Source organism: Equus przewalskii, chromosome 6, assembly GCF_037783145.1.
Source record: "Equus przewalskii isolate Varuska chromosome 6, EquPr2, whole genome shotgun sequence".
Classification (NCBI taxonomy): domain Eukaryota; kingdom Metazoa; phylum Chordata; class Mammalia; order Perissodactyla; family Equidae; genus Equus; species Equus przewalskii.
In genome coordinates, this window is record NC_091836.1 from 74,979,004 (window position 1) to 74,993,237 (window position 14,234).

A 14,234-nucleotide genomic window follows, 5' to 3' on the forward strand; every position below is an offset into this window, starting at 1 on the left:
CAGCTGCCATAAAACATGCTTTTGGACATTTCAAAATGCTTAGATGTAGCTGAAACATGAAGTACATGGTAGTGTATGGGGGTAAATAATGCAACATAGGTAGGCAAGAGCAAGAATGAGAAGAGTTCTACACACAGTGTATCAAGATCCCAGCAAGAAACAAAGTCATGCCCCAACTAGGGAATTTCAGGACTGTGTAATGCAGAAACACTTTCAAAGGTGTGGGTAAGTGTAGAGAAAGCGTAAGTACTTGTGAAGTTCCTGGATTAGTGACAACAGGCACTGTTACAACCCTTGGACTAAAGGGACAAGAGGAGGATATGGTTATAGGAGGAAACCAGAACCAGACAAGGCTTTTAGCATAGAGACTCAGCAAGCTTGCAACAACCCTGCTGGGAGGGAGCTGAAGGAATAAATCCTCGACCTGTCTCTAATATCCTGTTCATTTTTCCTATTGTCAAATCCATCTAGAAGTGGGAGGGCAGGGGAATCTGTTGATGTCCCAAGTTCCAGTTTCCCAAGTCTCAGGACATGATAGAAAGTGGTGGATGGTAGACCAGAGCAAGATAATGCAAGATATGGTGAACACCACACACTAGGAAAGGTTATATTTTTATTATAGTTGACAATTTTCACATGTCAGAATATTTATGCAGCAGTGTAGAAGCTTCGCTGGAGGATAGAAATCCTAGAAGGGGTCATATTAGTTACAAAGCTATTTTAGTGACCCAGCCAAGAAATGGGGAAGGCATGATTTGGAGTAGAATTGGTGGGAATGGAAAAAGGCAAGAAATCGAGTGGATATGCAGGAGGAATAAATGACATCTAGGATGACTTAATTTCATTTTCTAACCACTTTTAGAAAGATAAAGCCTTCTGTTCTCTGGATCATTATGCTCTCTGCATCTGTCCCCAATGACACTGCCTTCCATCCTTCTATATTTATTCTACTTGGAATCCCTGGGATGCAAGACCAGCATGTTTGGGTTGCCATCCCCTTCTGCTCCATGTATATCCTTGCTCTGGTTGGCAATGGCACCATTCTCTACATCATCACAAGGGATAGAACTCTGCATGAGCCAATGTACCTCTTCCTGTGCCTACTTTCCATCACTGACCTGGTACTCTGTTCAACCACATTGCCCAAAATGCTAACAATCTTCTGGCTTAGATCCCACATAATTTCTTACCCTGGCTGCCTCACCCAGATGTTTTTTGTTCATACAGTCTTTGCCACAGAGTCAGCTGTTCTCTTGGCTATGGCATTTGACCGCTATGTGGCTATCTGCCGTCCACTTCATTATACATCCATCCTCAATGCCACAGTGATTGTGAAGATTGGTCTGGCATGTGTGGTCCGTGGCCTTCTCTTTGTTTTCCCCTTTGTCATCCTCATTGAACACTTACCTTTCTGTGGACATCACATCATCCCCCATACGTACTGTGAGCACATGGGCATTGCTAAGCTGGCCTGTGCCAGCATCAAGCCCAACACCATTTATGGTCTCACTGTGGCACTTTCAGTCACTGGCATGGATGTGGTCCTCATCACCACATCCTATGGCCTGATCCTGCAGGCTGTGCTGCGCCTGCCCTCGAAGGATGCCCAATTCCGAGCATTTAGCACTTGTGGGGCCCACATTTGTGTCATTCTTGTCTTCTATGTTCCTGCCTTTTTTTCGTTTTTCACTCACCGCTTTGGCCACCGAGTACCTCCTCATGTCCACATTGTACTTGCAAATCTCTATCTCCTCGCGCCCCCTGTTCTCAACCCCTTGGTCTATGGCATTAACAGCAAACAGATACGCCTAAGAATATTTGGCTTTTTTATGGGGAAGAGATAGCTATGCTTTCTACATAGCTTGACGACCATGGGAAAAGTTATAATTAATGTCCTACCTTCTGCAGCACCTCTTATCCTGGGACTAGAGTTGCTGTTTCTGATAATCCCAGCAAGCCAGTATCATGTATTATCTTAGAGTTTTTAAAGTATTTAGAACAACTCATTTATACCTGCTACATGTACAGAATATCATTTTCCTCTCAAACTATTATGTGGTCTGCTAATGGGCCTGTAGGTCTTGAATCTTCCTAGGGAAAAGTGAGGAGGCATGGTAGTACTTTTGACAGTAAGAGCCAGAAAAAGTTATTCTCTCTATGCACAGAAAACCCAGTGCTGGGGGAGAGGGAAAGTAGTCAAAAAAGAACTATTTTCTAATAGCTTCATGAAATTAAGAACACACTCCCCCCCCCCACACACACACAAGTTGACTGATTGATTGTTAGCACTTTTTTAGACCAAGCGTATTTGCAGCAAGAGCACCAGCCCTAGGGCAGAAATGGCTGTGAGAGCCCAGGATCCTCTGGATCTGGGATTAGATTTTAAACAGATGAACGTAACTGCTGGGTGCAAGTGTGAGAAGTCTGAAAGCACATATATCAATGGGAAAGGCATAGCACAAGTTTCTCAAGGAATTACTTCAAAAGATGACACTTCGTAGCTAATATACTCATCTCATGACTGTTGACTTGTGCATTTTTCCTGATATGTGCAGCGATGAGCTTCATATGCAGATGATTTTGTGGACCACTGTGGACTCACTGTGGAATTTTGTTTACCTCATGTAGTCGACAACACTTTGGGTATATAAGAATTCCCAGGACACAGATTTTCCTGCTAATGCTAGCCAGGGTAACCCAGGATAGTCAGGATTGACAAGTGTATTTCTCCAAACAGCTGGCCTTCATGCATTATAAGTGTCAGATAAACAGAGGTTAAAAAAAAAATAAAAAAACTTATTGTGTTATTATAAAATACATGTAACATAAAAGTTGTCAGTTCAACCCATTACATTGTGCAAACATCATCACTATCTATTCTGAAAATTTCCAAAAATTTCAGTAGCAAAAATAGAAACTCTGTAACCATTAAGCAATAACTCCTCATTGTTAGCTCAGCTCAGGCCTTGGAAATCTCTAATCTACTTTCTGAAGAGAACAAACCTTTCGCAAGAACCTTAGAAACTGCATTCATTTATTTACTCTTGTAGTTGAATATCTCATTCAAAAGCATGGTTCAGGGGCCCAGCCCAGTGGTGCAGCAGTTAAGCTCACACATTCTGCTTTGGCTGCCCAGAGTTTGCTGGTTCTGGTTCAGATTCCAGGAGTGGACCTACACACTGCTTGTCAATCCATGCTGGGGCAGGCATCCCACATATAAAGTAGAAGAAGATGGACACGGATGTGAGCTCAAGGCCAGTCTTCCTCAGCAAAAAGAGGAGGATTGGCCACAGATGTTAGCTCAGGGATAATCTTCCTCAAAAAAAAAAAAGCATGTATTGAGGATCAAATATATACTTGGCATACTAGACATTGAATTTCAGGAAATTCACACTCTAGGGAGAGAAAAAAGTAATTACAGCAGAATATGGTATTTGCAGAGACAAGGTATAAAATATACTACTAGAGCAAGGAGGAAAATATGTATATGATAAGATAATTCTATTCTTTTCTCACAGTAAAGTAATCACTAATTTTATTATTTTTATAGTGAAGTAATCATTTATTTATGATCCATCCTGATTCTAATGCTTCTTTCCTTTGGGCTGAGACAAAAATGTATAACCTGTTCATAACTTGAGTACATATTTTTAGTCTTCTCATGGTTCCTATGTTGAATAACTAAGCCATTTCTGTGAAAAATTCTTTCAAAAGTTAATTGTAATAAGGTACTTCCAGTATATTGGATAAAGGACAATAAAACAACTGTGACAACTGTCTCCTCTGTTGGAAATCATTGAAACTGACCAACCTTAGACCACCAGGAACATATCTATGGTCAAAAAGTTAAATTTACTGATTCTACCCTAGAAGAACCTTTGTGAAACCCATAATAGAGAGTTGGGAGGGGATTCTTATAGTTGTGAAGTTTTTTTAATGATTTTAAGAATGGATCTTGGAAGTTTGGGGGGTTCTAAATTGGATATGGTCAAGAAACAAGGGTAATTTGGTGATTGTATCTTAATATTTTTTACCAAGGAAATATGAGAATAAATGTGGGCTAGGTCACATTGGTAAAGAAAAGGCAGTGACTCCTGTTAGCCAGGAGAGCCAATTCTGGATTGGCCTTCTCTCTATCTTCCAGACATTGTCACAGAGTGGCCTATCCATGTGTTGATTATCTCCTTAGGCTTTGTTTTTGTTCGTTTGGGAACGATATGGACTAACTGCTGGCAGGGATTTGTTTTTTGCTCTCTCAATTCCCGTTTTGCCCAAAAGTAGATAAGATCAGTCTGCAGAACATTAATTTGTATGGTCCATACCCACACCATTGTCAGAATTTTATTGATAGAAATGTTGTTCAGAAAACACAGCCTGAGTTAGTCCTGTATGTTTTTTGGTTAAAGGATAAACTGTTGAATTATCTGATATAACAATATCTATGCAATAGCATTTAAGACTCCAGACTGGGTACATTGAACAAATGCAATACAATTACCAGAAGCTAAATGATTATTAGTCCATGTAACAGGCTGTGGAGCCAGGAATCTATATCAACGAACTCAGGCCACAAGAAGCATGACCAAAATCCATTTTAGTATATTCTAGAGATTCAGGAGATTATTTCTTAAGTCTAGAGACAGTCTGTTTCACCTAAAATGTGCATTCACATAGGTGCTACAGAAAGTCCTAGACAAAGTGAAAACATCCAGGTTAATGGGAACATGGTTAGTTAGGAAGAAAGGAGAGAGAATTAGCCACAGATTAATATGGAAAAATGTTACACTTACACGTTGGGGCAGGGAGTGGGGGGTAAGAAAGGTGATTGAAGTCCTATCACTTTTAAATAATTTTTAGGTTCATATCAATTTTTTTTTCCCAATCACATTTTTGCATCTTCTGGCTCTACCCAAAGACAGACTGGAGTGCTTGAGCTCAACAGGTGTAAATTCCTCAACAGCCTTTTCCCTTTTTGGCGTGACTCTGGAAGTTTTCAGAGAGGAGATTTTTGAGTCTGATGCATGTTTACAAGCCTAATCACATCAATTAAAAAAAGCAGATCCTTGGCTACATTGTTTACTTTTTGTTTTTAGTGCTTCACAAATAAAAATTATTGTGCACATCAAAATCTCCCCCAAAGACTAACCATGGGGCAGTTTATAAGAGGGCACTGAGAGAGGATTTTTACAGAATTTTGTATTAGTCAGGTTTTCCAGGGAAACAGAACAAATAGTATATAATTGATTAGATAGATAGATAGATAGATAGATAGATAGATGATAGATAAAAGAGGATATTTATTGTGGGAATTGTCTCACTTCACTTAACTTCCCACAATCTGCAGTATGCAAACAGGAGACCCAGGAAAGACAATGGTGTGAAAAAAAAGAAGCCAATGGTGTGAGTTTCAGTCTGAGTCCTACAGCCTGAGAACCAAGAGCACTGAAGTTCAAGGGCAGGAGAAGATCATTGTTCCAGCTCAACCAAAGAGAGCAAATTGTCCTTTCCTCTCTATGTTCTATTCATGCCCTCAGGGAACTGGATGATGCATCCCATATTGGTAAAGTTAATCTTTACTTAGTGTATGAATTCCAATGCTAAGTTCCTGCAGAAACACCCTCATGGATACACCCAGAAATAATGTTTTAGCAATTATTGAAGCAGCCCTTAGCCCAGTCAAGGTAACACATAAAATTAACCAGCACAAATTTTTATTGAGTTTGTAATTGTCCTTTTGCTACATTATTTTTAAAAAGAATAATGGAAACAGGGATGAATCTGGATTGGGAGTAGTGGAATATCTATATATATATCTCTATACATTCATAACTATGTATCCAATTTGTCTTATAAAAATGTTTAAATTTAATAATGTTAAAAATGATTTTAAAAGATGATAAAAAGATAATTACACCAATATATCCCATCCTGCATGCTCTTATTACAAAATGATCTTGACACTCTGCTGAGAGATAGAAGCTATGTTCCTTCTCCTTAAATATGGGCTGGCCTTAGTGACTTAATTCTAGGAAAAATAATGTGCTGGCAATGCTAATATGTGATTTGCTTCTGAAGCTGGGTTATAGAAGGAAATTCAGACTGCTTTTTCTCCTCCTTTCCCCCTCTGTCCCCTCTTCATTGCCCTCCTTCTCTCCTCTACTCCCCCGCTTCTGATTTCTCTCTCTCTCTCTCTCTCTCTTTTACATGTAAGTATTCCAGCTTCCTTGAAGCTGCCATGATATCATGTGGAGATGGAGAGAGATTAATGAGGATTTCTAGCTGTTCCATCACTTAGCTATTTAAATCCTCCTATCCCAGACACCAGATTCTGGAGGAAGTCAGTACTCAGATGATTCAAGAACCCTATCTGAGGCCAAACAGAGCCAGCCTTTGAGCTGCCCCAGCCAGGACCCAGGGAAGCAGAAACAAACTTTCCCTTCTAAGCCCTAACATTTCAGATTCACGAGCAAAACAAAGGCTGTTGCTTTAAGCTGTGAAGCTTGAAGTGGTTTCCTACACAGCAATAACTGGAACAATGTCTAACATAAACAATTTTCCTTATGATTAATAATGGTCTAATAAAACTAAGAAAATTCTTGTCTACCCAATGTTTATAGTTACCTGAGGTTGGCCAAGCTGCAAATCTGAGGGAATAGTTCGCCGAAGACCACCCTCACTTTGAACATCACCAACTAGTTCACATGACCCCGGGACCACCCCTACTTCAGAATAACTGGCTAAATATGTGGGGGTCGCCAAGATCACCCTCATGTTCAATAATTTTCTATAAAAACCCACAAAATTCAAGAAAGCACTGACTTATGATTAAAGTTTTATTATAACAAAAGACATAGATTAAATCAGCAGAGGGATGAGATGCATAGAACATAGTCCAGGAAGGATACAAATGAGGAGCTTCTGGTCATCTTCTCCCTGTAGAGTCATGGATGGGTGCTACCTCCACTTGTCACCATTTGTGACTATACACAGAGTACTTCCAACCAAGGATGCTCACTTGAGCCTTTGGTGTCCAGAGTTGTTGGGGCTGCTTATATGGTGATTTTTATTCCCTAGACCCCCCAGGTCAGGCTATACCTGTAGTCTCCAGTTCTTCTTGACATCAGAACTAAGATGATGTGACCCAAAGCTCCCATTGTAGATCATATTGATAGACTATCCAGTGGCCAAAGCCCCCAGGCAAAATAGATGCATTCCTGTGAGACAGGACACTGCAAGGGCCTAGAGATCATCTCCCAGGAGCTGAGGAGCTGAGGGCAAAGGCCAGACCTCTCTTTGCATAAAGTTAATTTTTCACTACTGAATAGTACTTTTGAAATCTTTTGTTTGTTTGGTTTTTTATTTACATTTTTTCACTAATTTTGATCTGAAGGGTAGAAGAAAGAAGTTTCATTAAAATATGGTAGGATATATGTACACCTCCTCTAACCACTTCTATTCAATAATGTGCTAAAAATCCAAACTGACATGATAGGACAATAAAAAGAAAGAGTTTTAAGATCACAAAGGAAGAAATAAAAATATAATTATTAACAAATAACATGATTTTTCTACAGACGAAACCTATAAGACTCAAAAATAGATTTTTAGAACCAATGATATTTCAAGAAATTTGTTGAATTTGAAGAAACAAAACTCAAAAGTAATTAATTACATTGTCATATAAAGCCACCATTAGAAACAGATATTTTATGTTATGATTGATAATAGCAATGAAATCTAAGTACTTATAATAAATATAATGGAAGTGTACATGGCTTCTATGTTAAAACAATTAAGAAAGGAATTAAAAGATATTTTTAAAAGGTCAAAAAAGGTGCCAGCCTTGTGGCCTGGTGGTTAAGCTCGGTGTGCTCAGCTTTGGTGGCCTGGGTTTGGTTCACAGGTGTGGACCTACACCAATCGTCAACCATGCTGTGGCAGCAACGCACACAAAAAATAGAGGAAGATTGGCCACAGATCTTAGCTCAGGGCAAATATTCCTCAGCAGGAAAAACAAAAATGAAAAAAAAAAATGAAGATATATATTACAAAGTTCATGGATATGAAAACTGATACGAAAAATAAAAATAGTGAAAGATAAGGACTTGTGCTTATCAGAAGAAATATGGATAGCCAATACACTTATGAAACAATCCTCAACAATCTGAGTAATAAGGAAAATGCAATAAAAACCACTTTAACACCACGCGGATTGGCAAAATGAGACCAAATATCAGATAATACTAACGATTAGTAAGGATGTAGAGAAATAGGAACAGTTATTTACTGCTAGTGGGATACTAAATATGAATCAACCACTTTGAAGATAAATTCATAAATATTTAGAAAAGTTAGAGAGATGCGTATCCTACAAACCAGAAATTTCACTTCTAAAATATAAGCCCAGGAGGCACACTGCACAAGTGAACAAGATATCCTTATATAAGGATATTAGTAACAAAATTATAATCATAAAAACGTTGCAAATAACATATATGTTCATCAAAGAAGAATGAATGAATTAAATATAGTATCTTCATTCAAATAAACAAATTAATTAAATGTGGTATCTTGACTCAATAAAATATAGCATTATCGTATGGTACCTGAAAATAATAGTAATAAGTACGCTTTATAGGAATAATAAATACCTCACCAGACCTACATGCATCAACATGAATGTTTCTCACAAATACAATGCTGAGCAAAAATCAAGCTGCAGAGACATGATGACTTTACGCCCTTTATATAAAACAAAAATATGCTTTAAAATTTATGCTTTAATTTTTAAGATTCATATTTATATAGTGAAAGCGTAAAAAATATAACATGTTATGAGAATTATAATGACACAATTCATCTCTGAAGGATAAGGAAAGCAAATGCCACATGAAAAGCTACACGGGAAGCTCTTACTGTTTTTTGTGATATTTTGTTTCTTAGTCTACATTGTGCATATATAGATGCATGAAATGTTATTCTTTATAACCTTCGTGTGTCCAAAATAGATTAAAGTAAATCTAGATTTGACACTAGAAGAAATAAAAAATTGTGAGTGATGTGAGAAATAAAGATACAATTATTACTATATAATTATATTATCTATGATCTATCTTTTCTCCAGTGTTTTGAGATATTGTCTTTATTATATAATATATTACATATATACTTGGGTATTTGTATTGATGCTATTCTATTTAAATAATCTGTCTATTTCTGCACCACAGCCTCATTGTGTAAAGTACAATTTTATAATACATTTTCATCTCTAGTAGGGTAAGTGCCATTCTGTTCTATCATTATTATCTTCAAATGTTTGTTCTTCCAATTTAACTTCAAAATCATTTTGTCAAGATTACAAGCAGAAAGAATCATTGAAATTTCTTTGGATTTTCCCTGAATTTATAAATCCATTTAAGGAGAAGGTATAGCCTTTAAATGTAGGTGTGGTTTTGATGTTTATATAAACAAGAAAACAAAAAAAATGTAATATCTTGTGAAATAGGATATATATTTACTTCATAAATTAAGTTATTTCCTTATTCATTCATTTATTTGACACATGTATGCTTACTCTGTGCCAAACATGATGCTAGTAATAGGGCTGCAGGATTTGGGGAGAAATCAGACCAGGGCTGTTATCCCAGAGTTGTATGATTATCCAAAAAGTGAGGTTGAAAGTTGTGACTGAGGTGAGAGTCCTCTGGGCAATAATTTAATAGAACTTTTGGGGATAGTCTTCAAGAAAATTTCTCTAGAACTTGTATTCAGGTATTTGATAGGGCCAAGTATATAAAAATGGGAGAGCAGGGCAAGGATTAAATGATTATTTTGAGTTGCTACCTGTCATTATAAACCCATCAGACCACCTTGGGAAGGGGAGGAAAAAATGACTAAGTCTAGGATTTCTACATGTTATTAGAGCCACAGCTTTGTGCAGGGCATACTATGTGGGTGTGTCTATCAGCAGGTGCATTGTGCTTGCCTATTTAGGTTGACCTTTTCTTTCTGTTGATGTATTGATTGTTTATTTATTTATTTATTTATTCTGCCACTCACTTTCCTCTGCCACTGTTTCGCTCTTACTGACCCCTGGTTCTGAACAAAGTCTCCCCACAGGGCCTCTGTGCAGACAGAACTTGCACCTATCAAGTTTTAGAATCTGGCTCTCTGAATCCTGCTTCTGTTTAGTCTTTGAAAGATTTTGTGACTGTTTTGTTTTGTCTTGTGCATTTTGCAGTGGACTTGGCAAAATATTTTCTGAAGACTTTAATACCTTGCTTCCTCTGGACTAACTAGAGAAGAAATATGGTCACATTTGGACCAGAAGTTGAGGGGATGATGGGACACGGGAGGCTGTGGGGGCTGAAGGAGGAGGTGGGAATTGCAGAAAATGTCCTAGGGAATGTCTACGGCAAAGCCGTTGCCCTGAGAAAAAGCTTAGAGTGAAAATAAGAAAGAGGCTAGGGATACACAGAACTTGAAGCTGCTAACACAGTGTTACCAGGGTATCGCACAACAGAGGTTGTACCTCTGTGCCTTCCTGAGCATGACTACTACTCCAGCCATTGAGTAAGGCCCTCCCTGGTTCTCACACATACGTATGCTTGGGAGTGAGAGCCTTCGGGATACCCTGCCAGGCCCTAATTTAGTTCAGACTCAGCTTTAACTTCACCTTCTCTTTCCTCAGGCTCCTCCCAGACTGGCAAAGACTGGAATATTCCCAGAATCCTTATGTCAACCAGCCTCATTTCCTGGGAAGTCAGGGAAACTCCAGGGTCAATTTTACTCATAACAGTACTGGTGCCTTGTGTGTGTGTGTTTGGGGAAGGAGGGAATAGCAAGGAGCTAATTCTGGGCACCCTGGGGAGCTTTACTTAAGTTACTTAAAGGGACACATCATGGGTTCTGGGTACCCAAAGGTAGTGAGTGGAGAGATGCAGCGCCATGAATGTGCCCTCCAAGAGCTGTACGTATGTTTGCTAAGATACAGCTACATACATCTGTACACACGCACACACATAGGTTTGAAGAAGGTGTCTGGGACTGGCTTCCCACTCTCACATTGCCTCACATTCAGGTAAGTGATTCTAGGTGAGGGTGGGCTTTATATTCACATTCTGGTAGCATATTCTCAGGTGCCCAGAAGCCCATCACCTACTTCATTCCTGATCATTATTGTACAGTTCTCATAGAAAAGGTGCCCATAGGCCACATATCTATAGAAAATATTTGTTATTTAATTTTTGAATGAAGCATTCTGTTATAAGCTTTTTTTTTTCCCTCTGCTTTTTTCTCCCCAAATCCTCCCAGTATATAGTTGTATATTTTAGTTGTGGGTCCTTCTAGGTGTGGCATGTGGGACGCCGCCTCACCATGGCCTGAAGAGCGGTGCCATGTCCGCGCCCAGGATCTGAACCAGCGAAACCCTGGGCCGCAGCAGTGGAGCACGTGAACTTAACCACTCGGCCACGGGGTTGGCCCCCTGTTATAAGCTTTTAAGTTACCTTTTTTCAAAAAAAACTTTTTGTTGACCTATTTGACCTCTTGGTTGCTGAGGGAGGATGTAATACTTCATCAGTTTTTCTTTGTATTTCTATCCAATTTTGTTTCACATACTTCAAGTTACATTATTTAAGTGGATATACATTCAAAAGTATACATAATATATTATTATAAATTTAATGGCATACTGTGTTAATGAATAATGAATCAATTTGTCCTTAATAAATCATTTATTATCAAATGCATTCTTTCAGATATTAACGTTGTTATACCACACTATTACTACCGCAAAACTACATCATACTACTATACTATATGATACATAATATCATTTCAGAATCATTTTTGTGAATCTTAATATTCCAATTCTTTTTTCTACTTTGAAAATCTTGATTCCTCTTTAAATTGAGGCTCATGTAGTTACTTAATTACTCTTCTCAGGTACTTCACCAGGGTGCCACCATGACTGCTTGCAATGCCACCCAGGGCCATCCTTCTTCCTTTATTCTCCAAGGCATTCCTGGGATGGAGGACAAACACAGATGGATATCTATCCCCTTCTCTTCCATGTACTTCATCACCATCCTTGGGAACTGTACCCTCCTTTTCACCATCTCAACAGAGTGCTCACTGCATAAGCCCATGTTCCTGCTCCTCTGCATGTTGGCCCTCACAGACCTGGGCATGTCCACAACCACCATTCCCAAGGTGCTGTGCATCTTTTGGTTTGGCCAGAGTGAGATCAGTTATGAAGGCTGTCTGGTCCAGCTGTTCTTCATCCACTCCATCTCTGCTTTGCAGTCTGCCATCCTGATGACCATGGCCCTTGACCGTTATGTGGCCATTTGTGAGCCACTGCGCTACGCTACCATCCTTTCCAATAGTCGCATTGGGCTCATTGGCCTAGTGAGTTTAGTGAGAGCCACCCTGTTCATTCTCCCCATGCCCATCCTCCTTCAGCAGATGCCCTTTCATGCCGAACATGTCATCCCCAGCACCTACTGTGAGCATATGGCTGTTGTGAAGATGGTGTGTGTGGACACTACAGTCAACAGGATATATGGTCTAGTGGTGGCCTTGTTGGTTGCTGGGCTAGACATCTCAGCTATTGCCTCATCTTATGTGCTAATCATCCGGGCTATAATGCGGCTCTCTTCTAAGGAAGCCCACCACAAAGCAGTCAACACCTGCACCACACACATCTGTGTCATGCTTGTCTCTTATACTCCCTCACTATTCTCTTTTCTCACTCATCGCTTTGGCCGGGGAATTCCACCCCATGTCCACACCATTCTTGGCAGCCTCTACTTCATTGTACCTCCAATGCTCAATCCTATTATTTATGGAGTGAAAACCAAGGAGTTTAGGGACAAATTGGCCAAATATGGGTGCTGGAGAAAGGAGCTCATGACCCTTGCTCATGGTCAGAAACCTGTCTGATCATCCAGCAGTGGCGGATATGAGGAAAAAATGTTAAGTGGATGCAGTTGCTGGGGGAATTGGATAGTGGTAGAAATAAGTCATATTGGCAGATTAACTGCCATAATCCTTGGACAGAGAGGCTAAGACATAGGGGACCTCCCTGTTCTCACTAATTCCAAATCAAGGCAATTATCTCCTATGAAATGAAAATAATGATATATTCTCTCCATACCTGACATGGTAGTTGGGTAAATTATATGTGACAATGTATGTAAAAGCACTTTGAATAACAATACGCAGTGAACACATGTGAAATGGGGTGGAATGTTTCCATATGCAAAGAACATAAGAGCAAACAATAACTTGCCCACCACTTTGCCAAGGCAAGGCCAAAGTATGTGTAGACGTGGGTGTGTATTTCTATTTGTGTGTTTAAGGAGAAGTGGGAAGTGGAGATTGTTTGGAGGGAGTGAGAAGGGACAGGGAAAATACAATATTGTACTTAGAGTCACTATTTTATTATCCCTGCTGCAGAAGCCTACATTTGGGCAGCGGGACTTGTTGCTTCCTTATAGAACTAGGAAATATGAACAGGAAACATCTTCAATTCCTAGAGAAATTCAGAGGAAATGTAACAATGGGGAGCTCCTAAGCTTAAAATGTTGATATGCATTTTAACTAATTTTGTGCTTGTAAAAGCTCCTAAGGTCAACTCTCCCATTTGTCTCAACTAATTCCAGCATCTGACAAAAATCTCTTACAAAGAAACAATTCTCAGAATGTTTTGTTAATGGTTATAATAATAAAAGTCACATTTATACAGGAAATCTTTGGTTACAGACCTCTGCAGGGCAATTTCTCTGGAGTCCAGGAAGAAGTCACAAACAAGTACTTACGGCAGCCTCGTGGAGCTGAGATCCTGTGCCCAGATATGGGACTTCATTAAGTTCAGGGGTTATTGCTTATCACTTCTAGACAATGATTTGGGATATCATGACATATTTTAAGATGCACTAAATTTGAAGCCAGAAAGATTCTAGTGATTTCCTTACATTGTAGAACTAACATATGAAGGCAGTATTCAGTGAAAAAGACACCTACCTTTAAGGCCACATGGCCACTATTTAAAGTAGATTCTTACAATATTCAAACCAGAGGAAAATAAATGAAACTTCTCCAGAAGGTGGTACCAGCTATAACAAATATTAATAAAGGCTTCCAGTACACTGAGCAATTCAACAACAAGGGTTGAGAAAGATGAGATATTTCAGAGCTTGAAATAAAGGGCACAACCTTCAGGAGGAAAA

The 14,234-nt window shown here is 39.1% G+C and overlaps 2 protein-coding genes across 2 annotated transcripts; both read left to right on the plus strand.

Moving 5' to 3' along the window:
• Positions 1–893: 893 nt before the first annotated feature.
• On the plus strand, positions 894–1,844 carry LOC103565907 (olfactory receptor 52D1-like). Its single transcript, XM_008542100.2, has one exon. It carries the CDS (start codon positions 894–896, stop codon positions 1,842–1,844), a length of 951 nt encoding a protein of 316 aa, XP_008540322.2.
• Positions 1,845–10,901: 9,057 nt separating this feature from the next.
• Positions 10,902–12,945, plus strand: LOC103565914 (olfactory receptor 52P1-like). The gene is given in 3 exon segments (XM_008542114.2): positions 10,902–10,973; positions 11,916–11,957; positions 11,959–12,945. Coding segments are annotated over 3 exon segments (1,101 nt in total).
• Positions 12,946–14,234: the final 1,289 nt, after the last annotated feature.